The following is a 20,562-nucleotide window of genomic DNA, read 5'->3' on the forward strand; positions in this document are numbered from 1 at the left end:
GGATTAAATATTGGAGGGGGGAACATTTTCCTCTCAAAAGCAATTCTAAGTCACCGCCACGTACACCCCTTCCAAGTTCGGCCCAATTGCTGGTGGCTGTCATTGGTGACAGCTGTGGAAAGCGACTCCCGTGACGGTCGTGGCTTCGACGGCTACAGGATTGATGGCACCGCCACTCACCTTGCAGGCGGCACTTTGAAGCGTCGCCGGTGGGCACCGCACGCACGCTGTAGGGAGACAGCGGGATCTCATCCCCGCCATACTTCACCACGATGGTGTAGCGGCCGGCGCAGTCCGGCACGTACCACACCGTGTAGGTTCCGTCGCCATTGTCGCGCACGCTCGCCTGCCGAGGGTGCCCCTCTGGGTCCTATCGGAGTGGCGGGGGGGGGGGGGGGGTTAGCCAAATAAGTAAAACGAGTAACTAACAAAACACACAGGCACGTTAAAAAGAAAACGAGGTAATGCATAAACAGGTAAATCGGTAGCGTTAGCAAGTAAAGTCGTTAAGAAGCCTGGATTAGTGTTTGGTTGTGAGATCCCCCCCACGGGTGCGCGAGGGGTTGTGGGGTCAATGTTGGCTAAGAGTTGGGGACCGGCAAGTTCTGGGGCTGGAGTGTTAGGTTTAGCGGTTGGCTTGGATCGACGCGAGGGCTGCAGTAACACTGCTTGGTGCTAAGGTTAAGGTCATTAGTAGGCAAACTATTTCTTTCAAAAGGAGGTATGGTTCTTCAAATCGAAGCTGCTATACAGTAGTTACTAATGTAAGTTTTTTGGATTACGTCGTGTAAATGTGTCGTTAAACCAGCCACCACTCGACACAGCAAATTAGTAAGGATTGTCACAAACAGAACACGCCAATGCGCCAAATCCACAACATTTACAATCCGAGTGACGTTAAATGTTGTGGATTTGCTCTCGAACACACCGGTGTGCTGTACTAGTGATGAATTGGAGTGTTCTGTTTATGTGACAAACCTTACTAAATTGGGTGTCAGTTGGTGGCAGGTTTAATGACGTATTTATGCGATCTAACTAAAAATAAAACTATATTATGGATGATATTGGTTGCCAATGCCTACGTGTTAAACTATACATTAGTTATTATCCTCCATTAAAACCATGCATATTACCTTTAATAATTTTTATGTGCAAACATTATCCATAATAAGCGTACATGTCAAACTTTGTAACATTAGTTTCCATCTGCGACCTGGCCACAAATGATAGCACAACAAAGTGGCTCATCTGGAAATTTATAGCAGCCACATATTCGCACGTTTCCACGTGTGAAGGGAAAAATCGGAGGACTCGAAATAAAAATCCAAGCGGCCAGGGTCTGGATGAAACCAGCAACCTGTATACCAGGTGAAGTAGCTCACATCTTCTCATTCAGACGCGGTCTTCCCGACAGACCTGTTCTCCACCCGAGGACGGCTGCTTGCGTTATGGCCGAAACGTCGTGAGAATTATTTTATTATTTTTATTTTTAAATCCTTTATATTGAGTTCACTTTGCTTGCGACCGTGCAAATCTTTCAGTCGTTTTTTAACCCACTTCCCGTGATCCAATCGAGCTGACATTTTGCACAGACTCGTTGTCCGTGACAATGTATTTGTGAAAATTTTTTTCCAAAATTTTACACTTTTTAGGAAAAAATTAATTATATTTAATTACCAATTGCTTAATGGTGGCAGCCATCTCAAGCCAGAGGACGAGAGGACTCTAGCCGCCATGCATATAAAGGATTTATAGTGAAAAATTGTTTTTACGGGTTAATTTTTTATTATTTCCATTCTACGTGACTTTACCGAAAGAACCAAGAAGATAGTTCACATCTTGCCACCGTGGCACCCTGGGATGAGCTGCGTAATGGTGTCGCTGCGCAGTGGGCGGGCCGTACCGTAACGAGCACGGCCAGCACACCCTGCCCCGCGTCGCGGGCGTCGATGGTGAACTCCACGGGGAAGCTGGCCTCCACGCCGGTCTTGTTGAGGCCGGGGCCGCTGGCGCGCACCTTGCTGGCGTCGTGCTTGGGAAGCACCGTCAGCTTGTAGGGGCTGCAAGCGCCAGCCACAGACACTGGTCAAACCCAGCTCGTGTTTCGGTGGCTTAAAGAAAACTCCTAAATCATGTCACCTCCCACAACATCACCTGTTGGGGACGTTCTCTCCATTGTACTTGACGGCCACCGTGTAGGGCCCCTCCGCGGTGGGGACGTAGCGCACGGCGTGCAGGCCACCCGCGCGCTCCTCCACCTGCACGGGCTCCAGCACACCTACTCGCGCCATCGCACAGCCGGGCGGCACAGTCACTCGGCGAGCCGGGGGGGGGGGGGGGGGCGACGACGGGGGCACGGATAACGATGGGTATGAAACCGCTATAGCGGCAATGATACTGTATAGGTGAATTGATGAGATGCCGGTGACGATAGTAACAGTGTCGGCATGGTGGTTGGTAGTAATGGCAGGGTGGGCTGCGAGGTCACCGATGGCAAGAGGACAAGGACTTAGATGCAGGTAATGGGCGGCGACGTCAGCAACTGTGCCGATGGTGCCGCACCTTTCGGGTTCTTCACGGTGACCTCAAGCGGCGCCGCGCCGGCCTTGCTGCAGTCGACGCTGAACTCCTGCGGCACGCCGGCACGCACGGCGCCGCCCACGCCAGGTCCCGAGATGCGCACGCGCTTCGGGTCCACGGTGCCTTTGACAGGCACGCGGAATGGGCTCCCTGCCAAACAAAAATCCACATGTAGCCTTCAACACTCGTGAGATAAGTCCTATTCGCGAGCAACCAAGTCCGGCATGGCACACGACGGGGTAGATGGGCTGCACCACGCACCGCTGGTAAAGTTTGCCTAGGAGCCCGAGTCAACCTAAGGGAGGCCCAGGACCAGTTCGGAGATGTCACCAATGTTGGTTGCGAGTGAGAATCAGATTTCGGGCGACCGAAATTATTAGTGGAGGATGCTAACAACTATACACCCACATGTGCGTATGCACACACGCACACCACACAAACAAACGCCCACATGCGCAAAAGGTCCACGTGCACATAAGCAAACAAGAAAAAAAAATAACCCGTAAAACAAAGTTTTTCACTATAAATCCTTTATATGCGTGGCATCGGTTTTATTTTATTATTCATTTCTGGTTTTCTTGAGTAAGAGTTTCATTTTTATCACATTGGTATTTTAAATTAAATATGAAATTTTGTTTTTCCTAAAAAGTGGAAAATTTTGGAAAAAAATTTTCACGAAAATAAATTGTCACGCACAACGAGTCTGTGTGCAAAATGTCAGCTCGATTGGATCACGGGAAGTGGGTTAAAAAACGACTGAAAGATTTGCACGGTCGTAAGCGCGCAAGCAAGCGAACTTAATATAAAAGATTTAATAACCACGCTTGCATGCAAGCAGGCGTGCATGAGTGCGTACACACCCCCCCACCTCAAAAACACACGTACACACACGAAGAAATGCACGCGCACATCCCCTCCCACGCGCTGCACGAGCGCCACAGTCCGGCGCGAGCGTGCGTGCGGTACCGGTGACGGGGTGGCCGCCGTAGGTGACGAGCACGTCGTAGTCTCCCGCCGTCTCCGGGACGTACTCGACCAGGCAGCTGCCGTCCTTGTTGTCCGTGCAAGAGATGATGGCCTCCGTGGGGCCCTCGATCTGCAGGCCCAGGCCTCCAGTGCCAGCGCCCCTATATACGGTGGGATAAGGCGCAGGGTTGGCGACCGGACGAAAACGGGAGTGCAGATGGAATCGTCCTAATATTGCACAGTTTCCTAATAGTCTTGCAATTCAATATTGGAATGGGCACAAGTTCGAATAGGCCAAAAATACAATTTCACAAAACTCACGCACCTGGTCTCCACAGTGAAGCGGTTAGGCTGGTTGGTGATGCCGGACTTGAGTCCGGGCCCGTGGACTCGGACCCGCGAGGGGTCGCAGCCCTCGTCGACGGCGATGCGGAACGGACTCCGCGGCACCGGCGTGTCCTCAAACAGCACGTCCACCGTGTGCACACCTGCAGGGTGGCGGGGCGTCGGAACACGTGAAGTTTGTGAAGTTGCCGACAACAGGGTTGAGAAACAACTACCACTTAAGAATCCAATTTAGATCACAGTCTAATATATGCGAGTCGATGGGTTTCCCCTGGACTGATCACATCCCTCCATCTCCGCGGTGGTCGTTTTCTTGGACATGCTCTCTTTTGGCTGTCATTCAGTCACCAGTCTCGCCTGTTGCCCATCACCCCTTCTGGTAATGCATCCTACCCAGGCCCGTTTACTTTTCCTTGTCGTAAACGCCATGTCTTGAACTTGTGTTTGTTCCACAGCATGGAGAGATGCAGTCTGGGAATTGTACTATATTCTATTTCCTTTGGTCAGTGTGGAAGTTTACATTCCATGCACAGCCGACAGTCCACACCGACCAAAAGCTTTCCTCCCGCAGCACGTACCGATCTCGCAGGCAGTGTACTCCACGGCATAGGTGCCATCGCCCTTGGCCTTGACGGGTGCGTCCATCATGGCCCCCGAGGGCCCGGTCACCCGCGTGACGACACGGGCGCCGTTCCCCGCGCGGCCCAGAGCCCGCGCGTCTACCGTGAAGCCTGTTGTTGCCTCGCAGAACACGCCTGCCAATAACAGCATGAACGCCAACATTTCAACTCAATGGAGGGACCAGCAGTGCAAGCACCACCAATGACTGCACATTATGGTTATAGAGTTCAATAAATGACTGGTGTCAAAACTCCACATGATTATTTTCACCATCGGAACTATTGCCACCAACGACAAAACCCAAATGCATTAAATCGCTGTTGTTGTTACTATAATACGGAGGGGGGGGACATTGTCACCACTTCACTCACCACAAACACCACTCCTGAAACATCACTACGACATGACCATCGCCACACAACCACTGCACCACTGCAATAATATAATATCACAGGAAACTGAAAAAAAAATACTGTCCTCATTGTGATCATCGGCCCATTCCGGGATTCTTTAACCATTCAAGCGCTGCTGGTGTGGGGGGGGGGGGGGGGGGGAGGTGGGGAGGGAAGTTGTAGGTCACACGCAGGAGCGCGGAGGGATGGTGGGGGAACTGTGGGAACGCCACCGCTCCCCACCAGCAGCACGTACCCCTCTCCTCCACGCCCGGGCCCGACACTTTGATGCCGCTGGTGTCGACGGCGGGGTCCACCGCGACCTTCGCGGGGAAGCGTGGCACGGGTTTCCCGCCGTACGTGAGTGACACGGTGTGCGGGCCGTGCGTGACCGGTGTGAAGGTGACGGCGTGTAGGCCGTCGGGCCCGCGCCGTGTCTTCACATCGGCACGCATGCCCGAATCCGACAGCACGTCCACCGCCAGGTCTCCATCGCCGGCCTGGATGCAACGCACACAAGGGGTCGGCGCAAATCGACCAACGTAAGATAGGTGGTGCCATACAGTCGGGGCAGATCTTGGAGGTTGTGCATTCGTGCCGTGGCTTGAGGATCGATTGTTCGCTAAAGTGATATAAACTCACTTATCTAACAGATCATCCTGGTTGAACTAAACAAACTTGACCAACTACTTTGTCCACGACGCCGGTAACCTCCACCCCTGCAAACCGCGCCGCTCACCTTCGAGCAGTCGACGTTGAAGGTGGCCGGTTCGCCCATCTTGGACCTCTCCAGGCCACGGCCAGACGCCACGACACGCGAGGGGTCGAAGGTCGGGTGGATGAGGGCGCGGAAGGGCGACCCCGGGACGTGCTGCCCCGCGAACAGCACATTGACCAGGTGCTCGCCGGCCTCGGCGGGCGTGTATGCCACGGAGCAGGTGCCGTCGCCGTTGTCCTCGCACTCGATGCGAGCTTCGCACGGGCCCTCCACCGTGAGGCCCAAGCCGCCCTCGCCCGCGCCGCGAGTGTCCACAGAGAACTGCGCCGGGCGGCCCACCTCGCCTGACTGCAGCCCGGGGCCCGACACGCGGACCTGCGCACACCACGTTGTGGAAACATCACATCGCATTTTTTCTGGGAGGCTCAATGGAGGATACAAGCTGACAGCCTCCCCCCCCCACCTAACTTCCTTTGTCAGACCCGCCCCACCTTAACAAGTAAAAAACAGAAGTGCCATGGCCCATAATGTTACCGATATTCTTCTATGGAGACGCACCCACGCAATTCCTTGCCCAACCCACAGCTCGTGGTCACCTTAGCTCATTCCAAATATGACACTGCCTACTGCTCACAGGCTCCGCCTACTCTGCCAAACCTTACACACTCCACAGCAAGCCCTGCTCCTTTGCCTGTAAGCATGAGTAGAGTATGAAGCCGGTAATCTTTGAACTGGGGACAAAATCAAGATTGTTTGGTAGCCTTACATAGTTCAGTTTAATGGCACATTAGGTCACGGTCACTTCGAGGAACATAGAAACTTTTGCTATGAATCCTCGAGATTCTATATCCGTAGGATTGAGGTCATGGCAGTGGTTTGTAACATGGCCATCCTTGTTCCGTTGCCTCCACGGGCCTGGCAAAGGCCTCACCTTGGAGGGGTCGGGCGGGAGCGCGGCTTCGAGCGAGAAGGGCTCGTCGGAGATGGGCACGCCGTCATACTTCACGGTGACGAGGTGTGTGCCGGCCTCGCGCGGCGTGAAGCTACACTCGGAGCCCTCGAGCGCCGGTTCCAGGTGGCACGGCAAAGCTCGGCGCGTCGGCCCGGCCACGTGCACGTCCAGGGCACCCTGGCCCCCCGCGCCACGCTTCCCAATCGCAAACACAAACTCCTGGCCAACAATCGCCTCTGTAGTGGGGAAGGGTAGGGGGTGTTCAGGGAGATGCGACAGTCAGATGAGGGCAATGCACGAGTAACAACACAAACCAAACACTCGCTCTCGTCTCCACAATCACAATGCAAAATAACCATCAAGTGTCGAGAGAAGATAAATAACAAGATAACCAAGGAAACAGAACACTTTCAAGTTCCCACATTTATGTCTGCACAAAAATCTCATTGGCCACAGCCTTCTGGGAACGCATCTCTCATCAGCAGCATATGGTCAACAAAAGCAAACCATGGACCAGCATTGGCAGTCAGTGTCCAATCAGCTAAGTCGGGTTTCCTTAAAAACAATGCTGGCAAATTGCCCAAAGGTTACGATGCCAATTGGATACAAAACTACACAATACACAAACACACAAGAACCATAGTAAAACTACCAATATTTAAAAAGGCCTTGACGAGCACCTGTCAGAATGTTATTGGCATATGGGCAGTCTGCAGGTAAGTAACCCCACAGCGATTCAACTAAATTTAACATCTGATTTTCATGCAAAGGGAGGAAACGAAACTATGCAACATTTCTCAAGGAAAAAAACAATCTAGGTTTGTAAAAACAAGACATTATAGTCACTTGAATGAAGTTGTAGCAAAGCGTATCATCACCGTGTCACAAACCCCCAAAGCCAACGGCACCGTGATGGACGAGACTGCGAGCGTGTGCTTGTGTGCACTCACTTTTGTCGAGGCCGTTGACGCGAACCTTCGAGACGTCGACGGCCGGAGTGACGCCGACTGTGAACGGGCTGCGCGGGATGAGGTCGCCCCCATACTTCACCGCGACCGCCATGTTCCCCTGCGGACACAGGATCGCCCATTAGCAACGCCGCATGGACACGCGGATAGACACTTTCGACACACAAACGACAGACACCCTTAAATAGCTTAGAATTTTTGGGGCAAGTGTTGTTGGCGAGCACCTTTGAAGGCCGGCACGACACAAGAGGGTTGGGGGGGGGGGGGGGGGGCAGTACCACACCGGCTGCCTCACTTACCAGTGCCGATGTTTACACGCTGCACCAGGTACTCATTCAAGGTCAAGCCGACCTAGCGAAGGCCCAGGACCGGTTCAGAATATTCACTGGTCTTGGTCATGAGCCGGATTCCTAGTGCAATGTGCTAATACTGCTCCCCCACACACACACAGACCCTTGGAGCACCTAAGACCCCGTAGGACCCCAGCAGACCCTCACCGGCTGCAAGGGTGTGTACTCCACGCTGTGGGTGTCGCCCGGTTCTTCCCGGATGTGGAAGTCGCGCACCAATTCGCCCTTGCCAGCACCCGTGAACTCCACATCCACCTTGCCCCGCCCGGCCCCCTGCGCAAACACCTTGAAGTGCGTCGGGTTGCCCACCTGCACACCTGTGTGTCCCCGGCAGGTGTGGGTGGAGGAGGGAGACAGCAGTGCAACATTGGAATTAGCAAAGTTTTAGAGCAGGCGCGGAGAGACTACAGAATTTCACATGGCCCATGAGGCCCGCTACTTTAAAACTGCCCACCAACGACATTAGTACATCACCGCAAGAATATTAGCCGTGCCCGCTGAGTGCTCGAGGGGAATACTGAAGAGGAGGTCACCACCTGTCTTGTTGACGCCCGGACCCTCGGCCTTCACCTTGGAGGCGTCATGGGAGGGGTCGACCTTAACGCGGAACGGACTCTGCTGGATCTCCTGCAGGGGTGAAATGGGGGGGGGGGGGGCATTGCCCGTTAGCTTTAGAGGCGGCTCGTTGAACAGCGGCACACAGGTCACCAGAACCACAACACCTTCACCAAAACTAACAAAAGCACTACAACAGCTACCGTCGCCACCACCCTTAGAACTACAATCTCCATTCTACTGTGAGTTTCTCTAAGGGAGGCGTCTCTGGACCGGTTCAAAAGATTTCGGACACAGATGTTGGCCACAACCAAAAACAAAATCTGTGTTTATAGGACCGTGCACTAACCACTGCTCAATCACTCCCCACAATTTACATTATCACCAGCCTAGCCATCAACAAACCCACTAGCGTCCCGACCACCATCTGCACTATACTACTTACGGACACGGTCACTACCAGCAGTCACCTGGTCAGCGAAAAGCACCATGATGGTGTAGCGGCCCGCGGCGGGCGGCATGTAGCGAACGGTGAAGGTGTCGTCGTCGTTCTTGAGGATGTCGAAGTCGAGGTCCTGCTCGGTGGGGCCCAGCAGCCCCGCCGCACACTTGATGCCGATGCTGATGTCACCTGCACGGCGAAGGGGGGGGGGGGGGGGGTAACGTGGGGGAGTCGTAGCGGTGAGCGTGGTACAACGGTACGCGCTGGCGGCACAGTAAGTGCGCTCGGTTGTGCCGCAACTCACCCTCCCCGGCCTCCGAGCAGTCCACGGTGAACTCCACCGGCTCCCCGGCTTTGATGCCGGAGCGGTCGACGCCCGTTCCGGATACCTTCACCTTCTGCGGGTAGCTGCCCTTGCTCACCGTCACCTGACGACACGCGCACCCACACACGCGGGTAAGGGTTTGCACACAGGCTCACACAGTGCATCAACATACACGGTTGTGCTGAACATCGTGCACGGATGTTGGTCACTACTCAGGGAGGGGGGGGGTCTGGAGACACGACAAGATGCTTCCCCCCCCCCCCCCCACTTTATACCCCCCTCTCAGATCTCACGCAGAGGCTGTAGCGCCATTCACAATAGCACCAACTTCTCTCACACGACTCAAGGGTTCAAAATTTCTACGTCTGCGTGATCTACGGCCAAAACTGCAAGGCGCCCAATCGCCACATCTCGGAAGCCAAGTCGGGTTGAGCACGATCAGCGCTTGTTGGTTGGGCACGACTACCACGCGTAGAAACAGGTGTTGGTGGGGGACAGTGCTGAGGTGAGATTTTAAAATCGGCAGAGGGCGATGCGGCAAAACCCACTGTTGGATTGCACATGGGTCAACAACAACATCCCTGTCACAGTAAAGAAGGGCCGTGAATTTCAGAAACGCGAGCGAACAGATGAGCAGTGGGAAGAGAGCAAGAGGGTGGAGGAGGAGGCGCGCTGTGTGTCCTGCGCCGTCGGCGACAAACGTCACGGCGGCGAAGGGAGCGGGGAGCCGTACCCGGTGGGGGCTGCCCGGCACGGAGACGCCGCCCCATGTGGTGAGGAAGGTGTGCTTGATGGCCTTGCGAGGCGTGTAACGGCACAGGAACGTGCCGTCGCCATTGTCCTTCACCTGCACATCGATCGGGGCGCCCTCCGCATCCTGGACCGGACGACAACGATGACAAACAGGAGGATGAGGAGATTGCAACAGCACAAGAGAGGGCAAAGATGTGATCCATGCCAAAGATGGTCTCTAACACCCAGTGACAACAAATAACGGAGGACACAACCGCTTCGTGTGGTCAGCAGGGGCTGTTTGGGGTAGGTGGTGCCCTTACCTGTGCGTACACTTTCAAGGGGGCCCTGCCCCCCGCGCGTGCGTCCACCGTGAACTCAATGGGCTTGCCCACCACCACCTTGCCGCTCTCCAGGCCCGGCCCAAACACCTTGACCTGCGCCGCAGAACACGCACGTTACGTGACCTCGTGACCGCTACGAGATATATGGTCAGCCAGGACTCGCCTTGCTCCACAACCCTCGTCTCCTCAGTCTGTACCCACTCTGCATTCCCACCCCCCCCCCCCCGTGACCACCAACATCATGCCCCTACCCCATACATTCCCCCCCCATGTTCCCTCTATCCCCTGTACACCAACGCCCTCACCCACTTCGCACAACCCCTGTACCCACTGCGTGCCTTGCACTTCAATGCCCCCCCCCCCTCAACCACCCACCCCCCTCAACCACCCCCACGTGCCTTGTCGGGATGGAAGTCTGCAGGAGCCGCGACGATCTCGGCCATGAAGGGGCTGTGCTTGATGTCCTGGTCGTCGCACACCACGTGCACCGCGTAGTCGCCGGCCTCGCCGGGCCAGTACACCACGTCACAAGACCCATCGCCGCAGTCCTGGCACTCGATACGCGCCTGGGACGGGCCCTCGATGGAGAAGCCTGCATCACGCCAACACGGACAGATGCGTGCGGGCACACCAGACCATTACCTCTTTTTCCACCATACAACCGAGCAGTGCCAGGGCCACAGTCAAGCCCAGTGCGGCTCAGGGGAGATGCCACGTTTGCTTTACCACTGCAGAAGGAGAGCAGTCCCGCCGACGCAATTAACGACTAGTTACGTTAGACCGTGTTAAAGAACGTAAAACGCGTGATGAAAATGGTCAGTGTCGGCCATGGCCCTGCTTTCTACCGAGCCAGATGCCCTGCGAAGCTAACGTTGTCACGAGTCAGTGCCAACTCAGAACGGAAAATAACCAGTGGGGAAAGGAGTGTACGGCGAGAGCCTTGCGCGCCGGCTTGGCACGATCGTGCCAGTAGAATAATAGATAACAAGTCGTCCGTGTAAATCTACACAGGCTGCTGGGGCAAGTGCTGCTAGAGAGCACCTATGAAGGGCCGGCACAGTACACAAGGGGGCGCCATTAGGACGCCTGGCTGCTTGGCCCCTCTGTTTGACTGCCTCATGCGAGTACAGTGTACTAGCAAAGTCCAAAACAGTACGCTCAACAAATACGCCACCACGCCAAACATAGAATCAAATCCAGGACCTCAGGTGTTGCTTGCTCAGCATCTCCAACATGGTTATTATGAATGCCCCACTCCCCCCGAGCCACCAGGCCAGACAACAAAATGCTCTCGTTTGTATTTATCGGTGTGGGTGCTGACCGAGCGTGCCGATGTCATCCCCGATGGCCTCCACCACGAAATGGGCCGGATGATCCACGAGGCCAGAGCGGAGGCCGGGGCCCCATGCGCGCACCTTCTGTTCCCCCGCGGGGGGGCCCACCTCCACCTCAAAGGGGCTGCACCGCACAAACACACGCATCATCATCATCAGGCAAACTTGCCCACGCACGCACACTCAAAACACAGGCGAGCACAAAGACAAAGACCCCTCGTAAAGCCTTCGATAGAATGTTGGGGCAAGTGCTGTTAGCAAGTAGCACTTATGAATGAAGGCGAGTGCATACACAGACGCACACAGGAATGCACAATAGTACACCACGTCCACGCACGGAGACACTTGCACAAATGAGCATAAACACGCACACACGCCAGTACATAATCGTGGACAAGGATGATGTGATGCAGACACATGCGCACGTGTTTAGATGTGCTGGCGTGTACGCCGCGCGTCACTGTGCGTGCGTACCTGCGGGGGATGTGCTGGCCGGCCCAGGTGACTGACACCACGTGCTTGCCCTGCACGCTGGGCATGTACTCGCACGCATATACGCCATCGCCACCGGCCTTCTGACGAATAGGCTCCTCGTGCCCATCTGAGGAGGTGACACAGGGTGGGGGAGGAGGGGGTGGTGAGGAGTGGGAAGGAAGCAGGCTCACCGCTGCCCATTCCCGCCCATGCGCCGTGACGTAGTGGGTTCAAATGGTTTTGCAGTTATGCGCTTGTGTAGTCATGCGATTATGTAGCCATGTAGTTATTAGTTATGCATGTTTGCGGAATCGTTATTGTTCTGGGAGTCAACAGTACGGATGTCATGGGGGTGGGGGGAGAGAGAGGAGAGTTCCAAACAAACTCTGGAGTCCATCGGAAGAGAACGTGCAGAACCTCCCACCAACCCAAGGTCGACTGGGGGTTAAGGTTAGCAGTAATGGCGACGATGACGTTGGCGACGATGCCACTGGCCAAGCGACGGCGTGACTCACTTGGGGTCTTGAGCGACACCTTGAGCTCCCCGGTGCCGGCACCTTGCGTGAAGACGCGGAAGTCAGCCGCCTCCTTCATGCGGACGCCCTTGACCTGGAGGCCTCTGCCCGTGGCGCGGCACGCGCTCGCATGGCTTGCTGTTCGGCACAGTCACATATGCACAAACACAACGATAAAGACAAAGATATTCCCCCTGCCCCCTTTAGCCTTACACGGGCTGCTGGGGAAAGTGCTGCATGCGCCTATGACATAAAGCCTCAGGTCGCTGGAGCACAAAAGAACGTAGAGCGCAGCGAGAAGTCGTCAGGAGACCAGGAAGGTCCTTTGCAGTCAAATCTCGAGCATGGGTGGAGGGGGCCCGATGACACCCGACGGCTGGGTGAGAAGCGCGACGCTCACCCTGCGCGACGTTGACGGGGAAGGGGCTGCGCGGGATGGCGGTGCCCCCGTAGGACACTGCGACGCTGTGCGATCCCTCCAGCACGGCGCGGTACGCGCAGCGATACACGCTCTCGCCCCGGTCCTCCAGCTCCACGTCCACAGTGTCGCTGCGTCCCCGCGGGTCCGTGATCGCCACGTGCACATCTCCCATGCCCGCACCTGGTGGGGGGGGGGGGTAGAGCATTGGTCACGTGATGTTCACCTTTTTGGAATCCCTCCCCCGATTCTAGAATCGATAGCTTGTACCTGCATCTTTGTCGTCACTCTCGTACGTTCCAAATCGTTCTTTCCATTAGCTTAGCAAGGCGCATACGATTTGCTATTGAGAATAAACCACTCTTGCCATGCATGATGCACGCATCGCAAGCCTCCGAATCGATTTGATTGTGGGAGCATCCATGCCGGCCGTGTGGGGGAAGCGTCCATGCTGGTCAAGCCGTGTGCGAGTCATACCGGCCGTGTGGATGTCAAAGTACGTGGGTTTCCCAGCGATGACGCCATTGAGTTCCAGGCCAGGCCCCCGAGCCGTCACTTTGCTCGCATCCGCTTGGGGTTTGGCCACAGACACCTCGAAGGGGCTCTTGTTGATGTGCTGCCCCGCAAATAGCACCGTCACCTGCAGGGTGCACACACACACACGTTAAGGACAAACTCCAGTTCTGTCGCCACTACTGGGGTTACACAGTTCCCGTCAAAGCCACTCTTCGTTTCCTCCTCCCATATTGGAGTACTCGATCTACCAGGTTAACTCTAGTCTCATCCACACTGTTTTGACCTGCAGTGTGGTGGTTGAACAAACACTTCACCCACCCATCTACCTCATGCACCCACCAACACTTCAAAATCGCTACTACTGTGGGTGATATTCCACGTGAGCTTCACGCATCGATTCCTTCACACACAGAGGACTACCAGACTGACTGTGAAGTCTCATCCACAACGTTGTTCAACCACCACGACACTGCAGCTCTAAAAACACTTTCCACTTCTTTCCTCACATGGCTCAATTTTTTGGAATTCCCTCCCAGTGTCTGTTCCCCAACACCTCCCGTAGTTCATATACAACCTTACCTCCATTCAAAACATATGCATTCTTATCGATTGCAAATTTTAAAATGGCAGCGTTTGTTCCTGGACGCTTGGGATTTGGGACCTTTGTGGCTCTGCATTAAGGGAGAGGAGCACGTGGCGAGAGGGGCGGCCGACAGCCTGGTTCATGCATGGCTACCACCAACCCAAAAATCACCACCCAGGCTCAAACACAGCTCGACTTTCATAGATCTGAAGAGCCCGGGCACGTACACGGCGACACTGGTCACAGGCTGGACGCAGCCTGATCATAGCCCGCTTCAGTCCTGCCCTCCCTCCTACCCAGAAACTGCTCCCCCCATCCTCCTCCCCCCCCCCCAGCGAAGGCGTCAGTATTTTGAAGGAGAGTGCTCGGAGACAGGATAAGGCACAGAGAAACCCCAGCAGAGAGAGTGCCTCACCTTGTGAGGCCCCACCACCTTGGGCGTGTAGACCACAGAGTAAGTCTGGTTCTTGTCCTTGACGGGAGACACTTTAGCCTGCACACATTTAAAAGTGAGATTTAATAGTCTCAATTATTTCAAATGGTACAAACGACATAAACATATGTCAATGCACTACTGAAGGACTCGCAATGCTATTTAAAATGTTTTTTTTTACACCATTCTTCACCACGCTGGTTAGTGTGCATAGCTTGAATGGTCCAGAAAAGGATTCAGATATCACTTTTCACTTATGTTGGCCGTGGCCAGGAATTTAACCTCGGGTTGCCGAGTTTGTAGCAAAGTGCACACAAATTACTGCACCATTGATCCAGCAAGTGAACATAATAACAAAACCACCAAACATGTCACAGACATTGGACCCGAGTTGAGGATCTCGATTTGGGCATTTTGACCAATTCCTTTACAGATAAGTTAAAGTTACAATGCATTTTAAAATCTTAAATCGTACAATACCAAGTCACATGTAATTTCTCATGATAGATATTTGCAAGTTTGTAGTTTTTCAGACACGTGCATGGCCACTTACCTCCTCCTTGTGCCCAGCAGGGTCCTCGACGAACACCAGGACCTCTCCCTGCCCGGCACTGATGGTCTCCACAGTGAAGGCCGCCGGTTTCATCACCATGTTCCCCATCGCCTCCACCCCTATGGACACCACAACACACGTTCTTTAAAAAAAAAAGTGGAAATATTCTCCCCCGCCCCCCCTAATTTCAATCACAATTGTGCCATCGGGGTCATAGCATGCGACGGAAAAATGCAGGGTCATGTTAAGTTGACCCCAACCGGGATTTAAACTCCTGACCTGCCAAGTGCAATGGAGCAGGAGCATCTGGTGTGATGGTGGCAGCTGGAGTTGGGTGTGATAGTTGGGTGGTGACGACTGTGCCAGTGACTGATGGGAGGGGTGGCCAGTCGGGCGATGATTGGTCGATTCGATGGGTCAGAGGGCCTGGCAAGGTCGGGTGTGCTATGGCTCAATGCCAGGTTGAAGGTGGAGGTGGCCATCATCTCGGATCTGGCAGGGGTCACCCACAGTGCCCCTCCCCCCCCCAAACAAAAGCCTGACCTGGGCCGAAAGCGCGCGCCTTCTTGGGGTTGAGTTTGGGGCGGAGGGGAGCACCCGGCTTGAGCTTGGCCTTCGGGAACTGAGCCAGGTAGGTCATCACCGAGTGCTCGTCCACATTGGGGTCGACGATCTCCTCCGGGGCGATCACCTGGAATACGACCACACACACATGGACACGCATGAGCACACGCACACAGGACCACCACTACAGCAAGTCCGCTCAAGGTTATGGCTCCGCATGAAATTCTCTGCAGCCCCCTTGTCTAGAACGCCCTTCGCCGGATAAGTAGTCATCCTAAGGATTCCATCGAGAATAAAAACGGGCAAATTAATCCGAGAGTTATTACCCAAGAATTTGAGTGACAAGCCAAAAGAAAAAAGACCATTTGCAAAAATGCAAAAGGGATATATTGCTCAAGCATATGACCAATGATAATTAGAATTTACACGTCGCAAAATGCTAGACCGTCAATCACTCCAACACTGCCCCCTGCACAGCGGATTCACAGACGGCATCACTATCATCCAAACTTCCACAAGAGACCATTGAATGGGTTTGATAACCTCAATGGATGTGTTGTAAATGTCACACCTTGCAATGCAAATATGAAGCATCCAACACCCCACGATAGCATGGGGGGCGGGGAATACATACACATCAGCGAGGAAGCCGTGCACGTTTAGGTGGCAGTAGCAGGGTGGAGGGGTGGGAGTTTGCGACACAGCGCGTTGAGATTGGTCGGATTGTCAATGAGAGGCCACCAGTTCAAGCCCAGGGTCTGGAGCAGCACAAAATAGCCGGGGAATAGATTCCAGACGACGCTGGTCACAACCAGACAGGAAAACAATGGCTCCCGAGAGAAAGGAATTACTCATGCACACACTTGTTTGCTCACAAAGATAAAGTTCCCCCTAGAGCCTTAAACACTGTTATGCCAATAGTAGTTTGAAGAACACCTCCAAAAGGCCAGCATAGTACACGAGGAGTGGCCAGTACACGGCACCAGTGACTCATTTACGGCAGAGTCGACCTGCGAGGAGCCCGGTACCAGTTCAGACACTTGTCACACTAATGTTGCTTGTGAGAAGGAATATGCTCAGGGTTCATTCCAGTACACCAACCATTCCTGCCTTGTTCACAAACAACACATTTGCTCGCTTATACAACGACTAATGACGATGTTATGTATTAGAATACTGTATAGGTTTGCATCAAACTAGGACCCATATCTAAGGGAGGGGTTTCTGTGCCTCCAAAACATCTGGCAGCTCACTAGTATTCATTTAAGTAAGCCCAATACTGGCGAGACAAATGTCAAAACCGGTCCAGAGTTTTGCGTGTGTTGAATGAATGATACCGAAAATAAAAAGGTCACTCCTAGAAGGTTGTGGTGGCTGATAAAGTGTAAAAATTTAAATAATGTTTTACGCGGAGAAATAAAACAACCGTTCGGGCAAGTGCTGTTGGCGGGCATTAAACGACAGCTTGAGCAATCCCAAGTCGTCTGATCCGAGGTAATCTCGCTAATCCCAGGTCACAATCGGGGCTCGGACAAGTCGTCCAGGCGCATCACCGCACCGAGACAAATATTCCACTGCAGCCTACAGAATGTTGGGGAAAGTGCCGTTAGTCAGCACCTATGAAGGACGGCACAGTGCACGAGGGGGTTGTGGATCGCACCATCCCAAGCCACCCTTAGTATCCCCAGTGCTAATGTTTTTTACAAATGGATCAGATATTCATTTCAGGCCGAGATGACCAAGGGGATGGCCAAGTCCTCCAGGGATGTTAGCAATGGCTGGGAATCAAACCGAGGGCACATGGTTTATAGCGCAGTGCGTCAACCACCACACAACTACCCACAGACAGGCAGTTATAGGCTACACGGGGCATCTCTTGTCATGACCACACAGACGTACAAACACCGTACATTCACTTCTATCAGCCTTTTGTCAATAAAGCGATAAGCAATGTAGCAATACAACGTTGATTTAGGAAGCACCCAAACAGGCTGCGCATAAATAGCAGAGAAGCGGTTGGCCATGGGTAGAACAAAAAAAAAAAAAGGTCTTGAGCCTGGACTGGGGACAACAGGTGACACCAAATGATGTCGTGTCCATTCAAATAAGATCCTGCATCCACAACGCACGTAGTAAATAATGCGGTGAATAAATATTTTCAAAATCAAACTACAGCCAGCAATTCATGGACAACCAAATCGCACGGGGTAGGCAAGCAGCAGGGAATTGTTACATGAATTATGCCAACAGGTCTAAAAATGGTTTTCCTTGCAAGTGATGAGAACTGTAATGGGCCACCGTAGCACCAGTCGTCACTCGCTCGTGGGGAAAGAACGACTCGGGGAGGAGCCACACAAGTGCCAAGGCCCCAAATCAGGCAGCGAGACGGCACCACCAACAATTGGCCAAGCTCAACTCGCCTCTAAATTAAAAATATGTTCAGCCAATTAATGAGTGTTTATACACGTGGGAGGCAACCCGAGCGCCGGGAGAAAGCCAAAGCAAGCGCGAGAGAGGGCAACACCATCACCCATTACAGACGGAACAGATGAGAGAGTCCACATTTTCTGTACCGCTTTGGTCGCAGGGCAGGGTAAACAGCACTCGGACGCCCAATGGAAGGGAGTTTCACAACATTTAAGCAATTCCGCCAACCCTCACGGCTGCCTCCACAAGGCGACGGGTTTTACACGCGCGCGCCTGTTTGTCATCTCACGATGCTCAAAACGCAGCCACAGCCACAACAGGGCACGGCAGGCTTTTGCACTCTAGCATTCCAGTCTTCGTTACGCCTCCTCGTTACAAGCTGCCAAAACAGATCCCCGTTCACCCATCGGCCAGATAAATAAATGATAATAATATCTCCGATTTCTACACGACCGTGCACGGCCAGACGGTGTGGGAGGAGAGGCGGTGCAGGTGGGAGGAAGTAGGCGGGCAGGTGGGCACACGGGAGGGGATGTAGCCAAGCGGCAGAAACAATCCCACATACCGCCTCCAGGGCTGCGGAGGAATTAGGTAACGCCACAGGAAGCGGCGATTCATTCTGGGCGAGCGGGAGTCTCGCTCGCGGTGCTTTTGTTTTTGATTTCACGTCCACGGCGGTGCGAGGATGATACACGAGCATCGCCAGAGGCGACCGCTCTCACCCCAGGGTCCCGCACGCACCGACCAAACCCCCGTCTTGTTGTTTTAAAGAAAAAGAAAGTTGTTGAATTTGGCAGCGGAGCGAAAGGGCCCAACCCCACCATCCCCACCCACTACAGGAGGAAGGAGACGGGGGAATAATAATGCATTTTTTTTAAGTCCGAATTTTGGAAAAATGTTATCCAGGAAAGCCCAAGACTTTATTCAGGAGGTTCCTCCACTGGGATGTTTGGCCAATTCCATTGACGAGTGTTTTCCTTCCAGGAGGAAACTCGAGCACCCAGAGAATACCCACGCAAATCACAAAAGGGCTTACACAAAGCTCCACAAAAAGGGAACAAAGCCGATTTTGTCGGCCGCGAAAAACCGACAAAACATCACCGATTTTATATATCCTTTTACGGTAGTCTCATTGGACTTGTATGTTGGGTTGTCATTTGTGCACCACTGCCAAAACAGGAGCAGCAGCATCACAAAACAATGGGTTTAAATTTAGAACGAATTGGATCAGGAGTGGGAGATTGAGTCGGTGCACCTTCAATTAAGGATCCAGGTGAGAGCAGAGCAAGGCACTGGATGCAAGGAAGGAATCAAGCCAGATCAGACGTGCATCTCGGAACCAAATCAGATCCAAAAAGGAGGAAATTATGTTAATTACTTTTGTAATCTACGAAAGCCAGTCTTGAACTCTTTCTCAGGGAGGTCCTGCATGTTCAGGCAACTTAGTGAGTGTTTATACAATTGGGAGAAAACCGGAGCAACCAGGAGAAAACACACACATGCAAGGGGCAACTCCATCACATAGATCAGGGGTCGGCAACCAAAATAACAAGAAGAGCCATTTCTTTCCAATTCGGTACAAAATTCAGTATTTCAAGAGCCGCAATGCATCTGAGTACATACTGTACATACGTACATATCGTCAAGAAGCAGCCCGTAAAGAGCCGCATGCGGCTCCGGAGCCGTAGGTTGCCGACCCCTGACATAGATAGAGAACCAGTGGGAAGGGCCCCACATTTCCTGTACCGCCTTCTCCTAGCAAGCCAGGGCATGTGCCACCGACACCCACGGGAAGGGTATTCAACAACCACACGTGAGATCCACCAACCCTCGCTTCCGCCTCCAGCGGCAGATTAGAGGAGCGCGCGAGGGCCGCCCGGCAAAAAAAAAAAAATGATCAAGCGCAAGGCTCTGGGTTGGGGGACTGGGATTGATCCAGATGGGCGAGCGCACCTGCGGTACACCGAGCCAGTCGTCGGCCTGCTGCATGGCCTCGCGAGCATTGTCCACGGGGGGCCGTGCATCCCACGTCTCCCAGTCGGGGCACAGACCTGCATGGACATAAATGATTTTTAGGCCGAGGTTAACCCAGGGGTGGTTAAGGAGCAAGGTTGCAACCGGTGTCAAGGATGGCGGCAATTCAAATGGTGCAAAACAAACAAATCGACAAATGTACACAGACCATCCAAAAACACACGCATCCATCTGCACCTCGACAATGACTCCCTTATTACACAAACACAGGGATAACAAATACCGTTATCACACATGCAAATTTTCACACAGACACCGACACAATGGACGCATGCGCACGCCGTATTATAACACCGCATGCAAACACCTCCACGATGGCACAATGTAATCTGCACAAACCGGGCGGCATGGGCCATCACTGTGCTATGATCGCACCCGGTCACCGTTGCACCCACCCCCCCCCCCGCTTCGGGGTGTGAGC

At 53.6% G+C, this 20,562-nt stretch overlaps 1 protein-coding gene across 2 annotated transcripts in view; it reads right to left on the reverse strand.

Moving 5' to 3' along the window:
• LOC144729344 (filamin-C-like) overlaps positions 1-20,562 on the reverse strand; it is a 70,791-nt gene that overhangs the window by 16,409 nt on the left and 33,820 nt on the right. For both annotated transcript variants that reach the window (XM_078609535.1, XM_078609534.1), the window contains exons 3-29: positions 20,061-20,158; positions 15,660-15,807; positions 15,117-15,235; positions 14,546-14,623; positions 13,509-13,671; positions 13,014-13,214; positions 12,614-12,751; positions 12,099-12,225; positions 11,612-11,748; positions 10,689-10,882; positions 10,270-10,383; positions 9,948-10,091; positions 9,194-9,317; positions 8,918-9,078; positions 8,429-8,519; positions 8,040-8,209; positions 7,525-7,642; positions 6,554-6,810; positions 5,644-5,997; positions 5,161-5,404; positions 4,470-4,646; positions 3,872-4,034; positions 3,547-3,707; positions 2,563-2,730; positions 2,155-2,278; positions 1,904-2,060; positions 181-370 (exon numbers count right to left, since the gene is read on the reverse strand). In XM_078609535.1, coding sequence (XP_078465661.1) covers positions 181-370; positions 1,904-2,060; positions 2,155-2,278; positions 2,563-2,730; positions 3,547-3,707; positions 3,872-4,034; positions 4,470-4,646; positions 5,161-5,404; positions 5,644-5,997; positions 6,554-6,810; positions 7,525-7,642; positions 8,040-8,209; positions 8,429-8,519; positions 8,918-9,078; positions 9,194-9,317; positions 9,948-10,091; positions 10,270-10,383; positions 10,689-10,882; positions 11,612-11,748; positions 12,099-12,225; positions 12,614-12,751; positions 13,014-13,214; positions 13,509-13,671; positions 14,546-14,623; positions 15,117-15,235; positions 15,660-15,807; positions 20,061-20,158 — 4,320 coding nt within the window. The remainder of the gene's footprint in view (positions 1-180; positions 371-1,903; positions 2,061-2,154; positions 2,279-2,562; positions 2,731-3,546; positions 3,708-3,871; positions 4,035-4,469; positions 4,647-5,160; positions 5,405-5,643; positions 5,998-6,553; positions 6,811-7,524; positions 7,643-8,039; positions 8,210-8,428; positions 8,520-8,917; positions 9,079-9,193; positions 9,318-9,947; positions 10,092-10,269; positions 10,384-10,688; positions 10,883-11,611; positions 11,749-12,098; positions 12,226-12,613; positions 12,752-13,013; positions 13,215-13,508; positions 13,672-14,545; positions 14,624-15,116; positions 15,236-15,659; positions 15,808-20,060; positions 20,159-20,562) is intronic.

Source organism: Lampetra planeri, chromosome 32 (assembly GCF_965212315.1).
Source record: "Lampetra planeri chromosome 32, kcLamPlan1.2.h2, whole genome shotgun sequence".
Classification (NCBI taxonomy): Eukaryota; Metazoa; Chordata; class Hyperoartia; order Petromyzontiformes; family Petromyzontidae; genus Lampetra; species Lampetra planeri.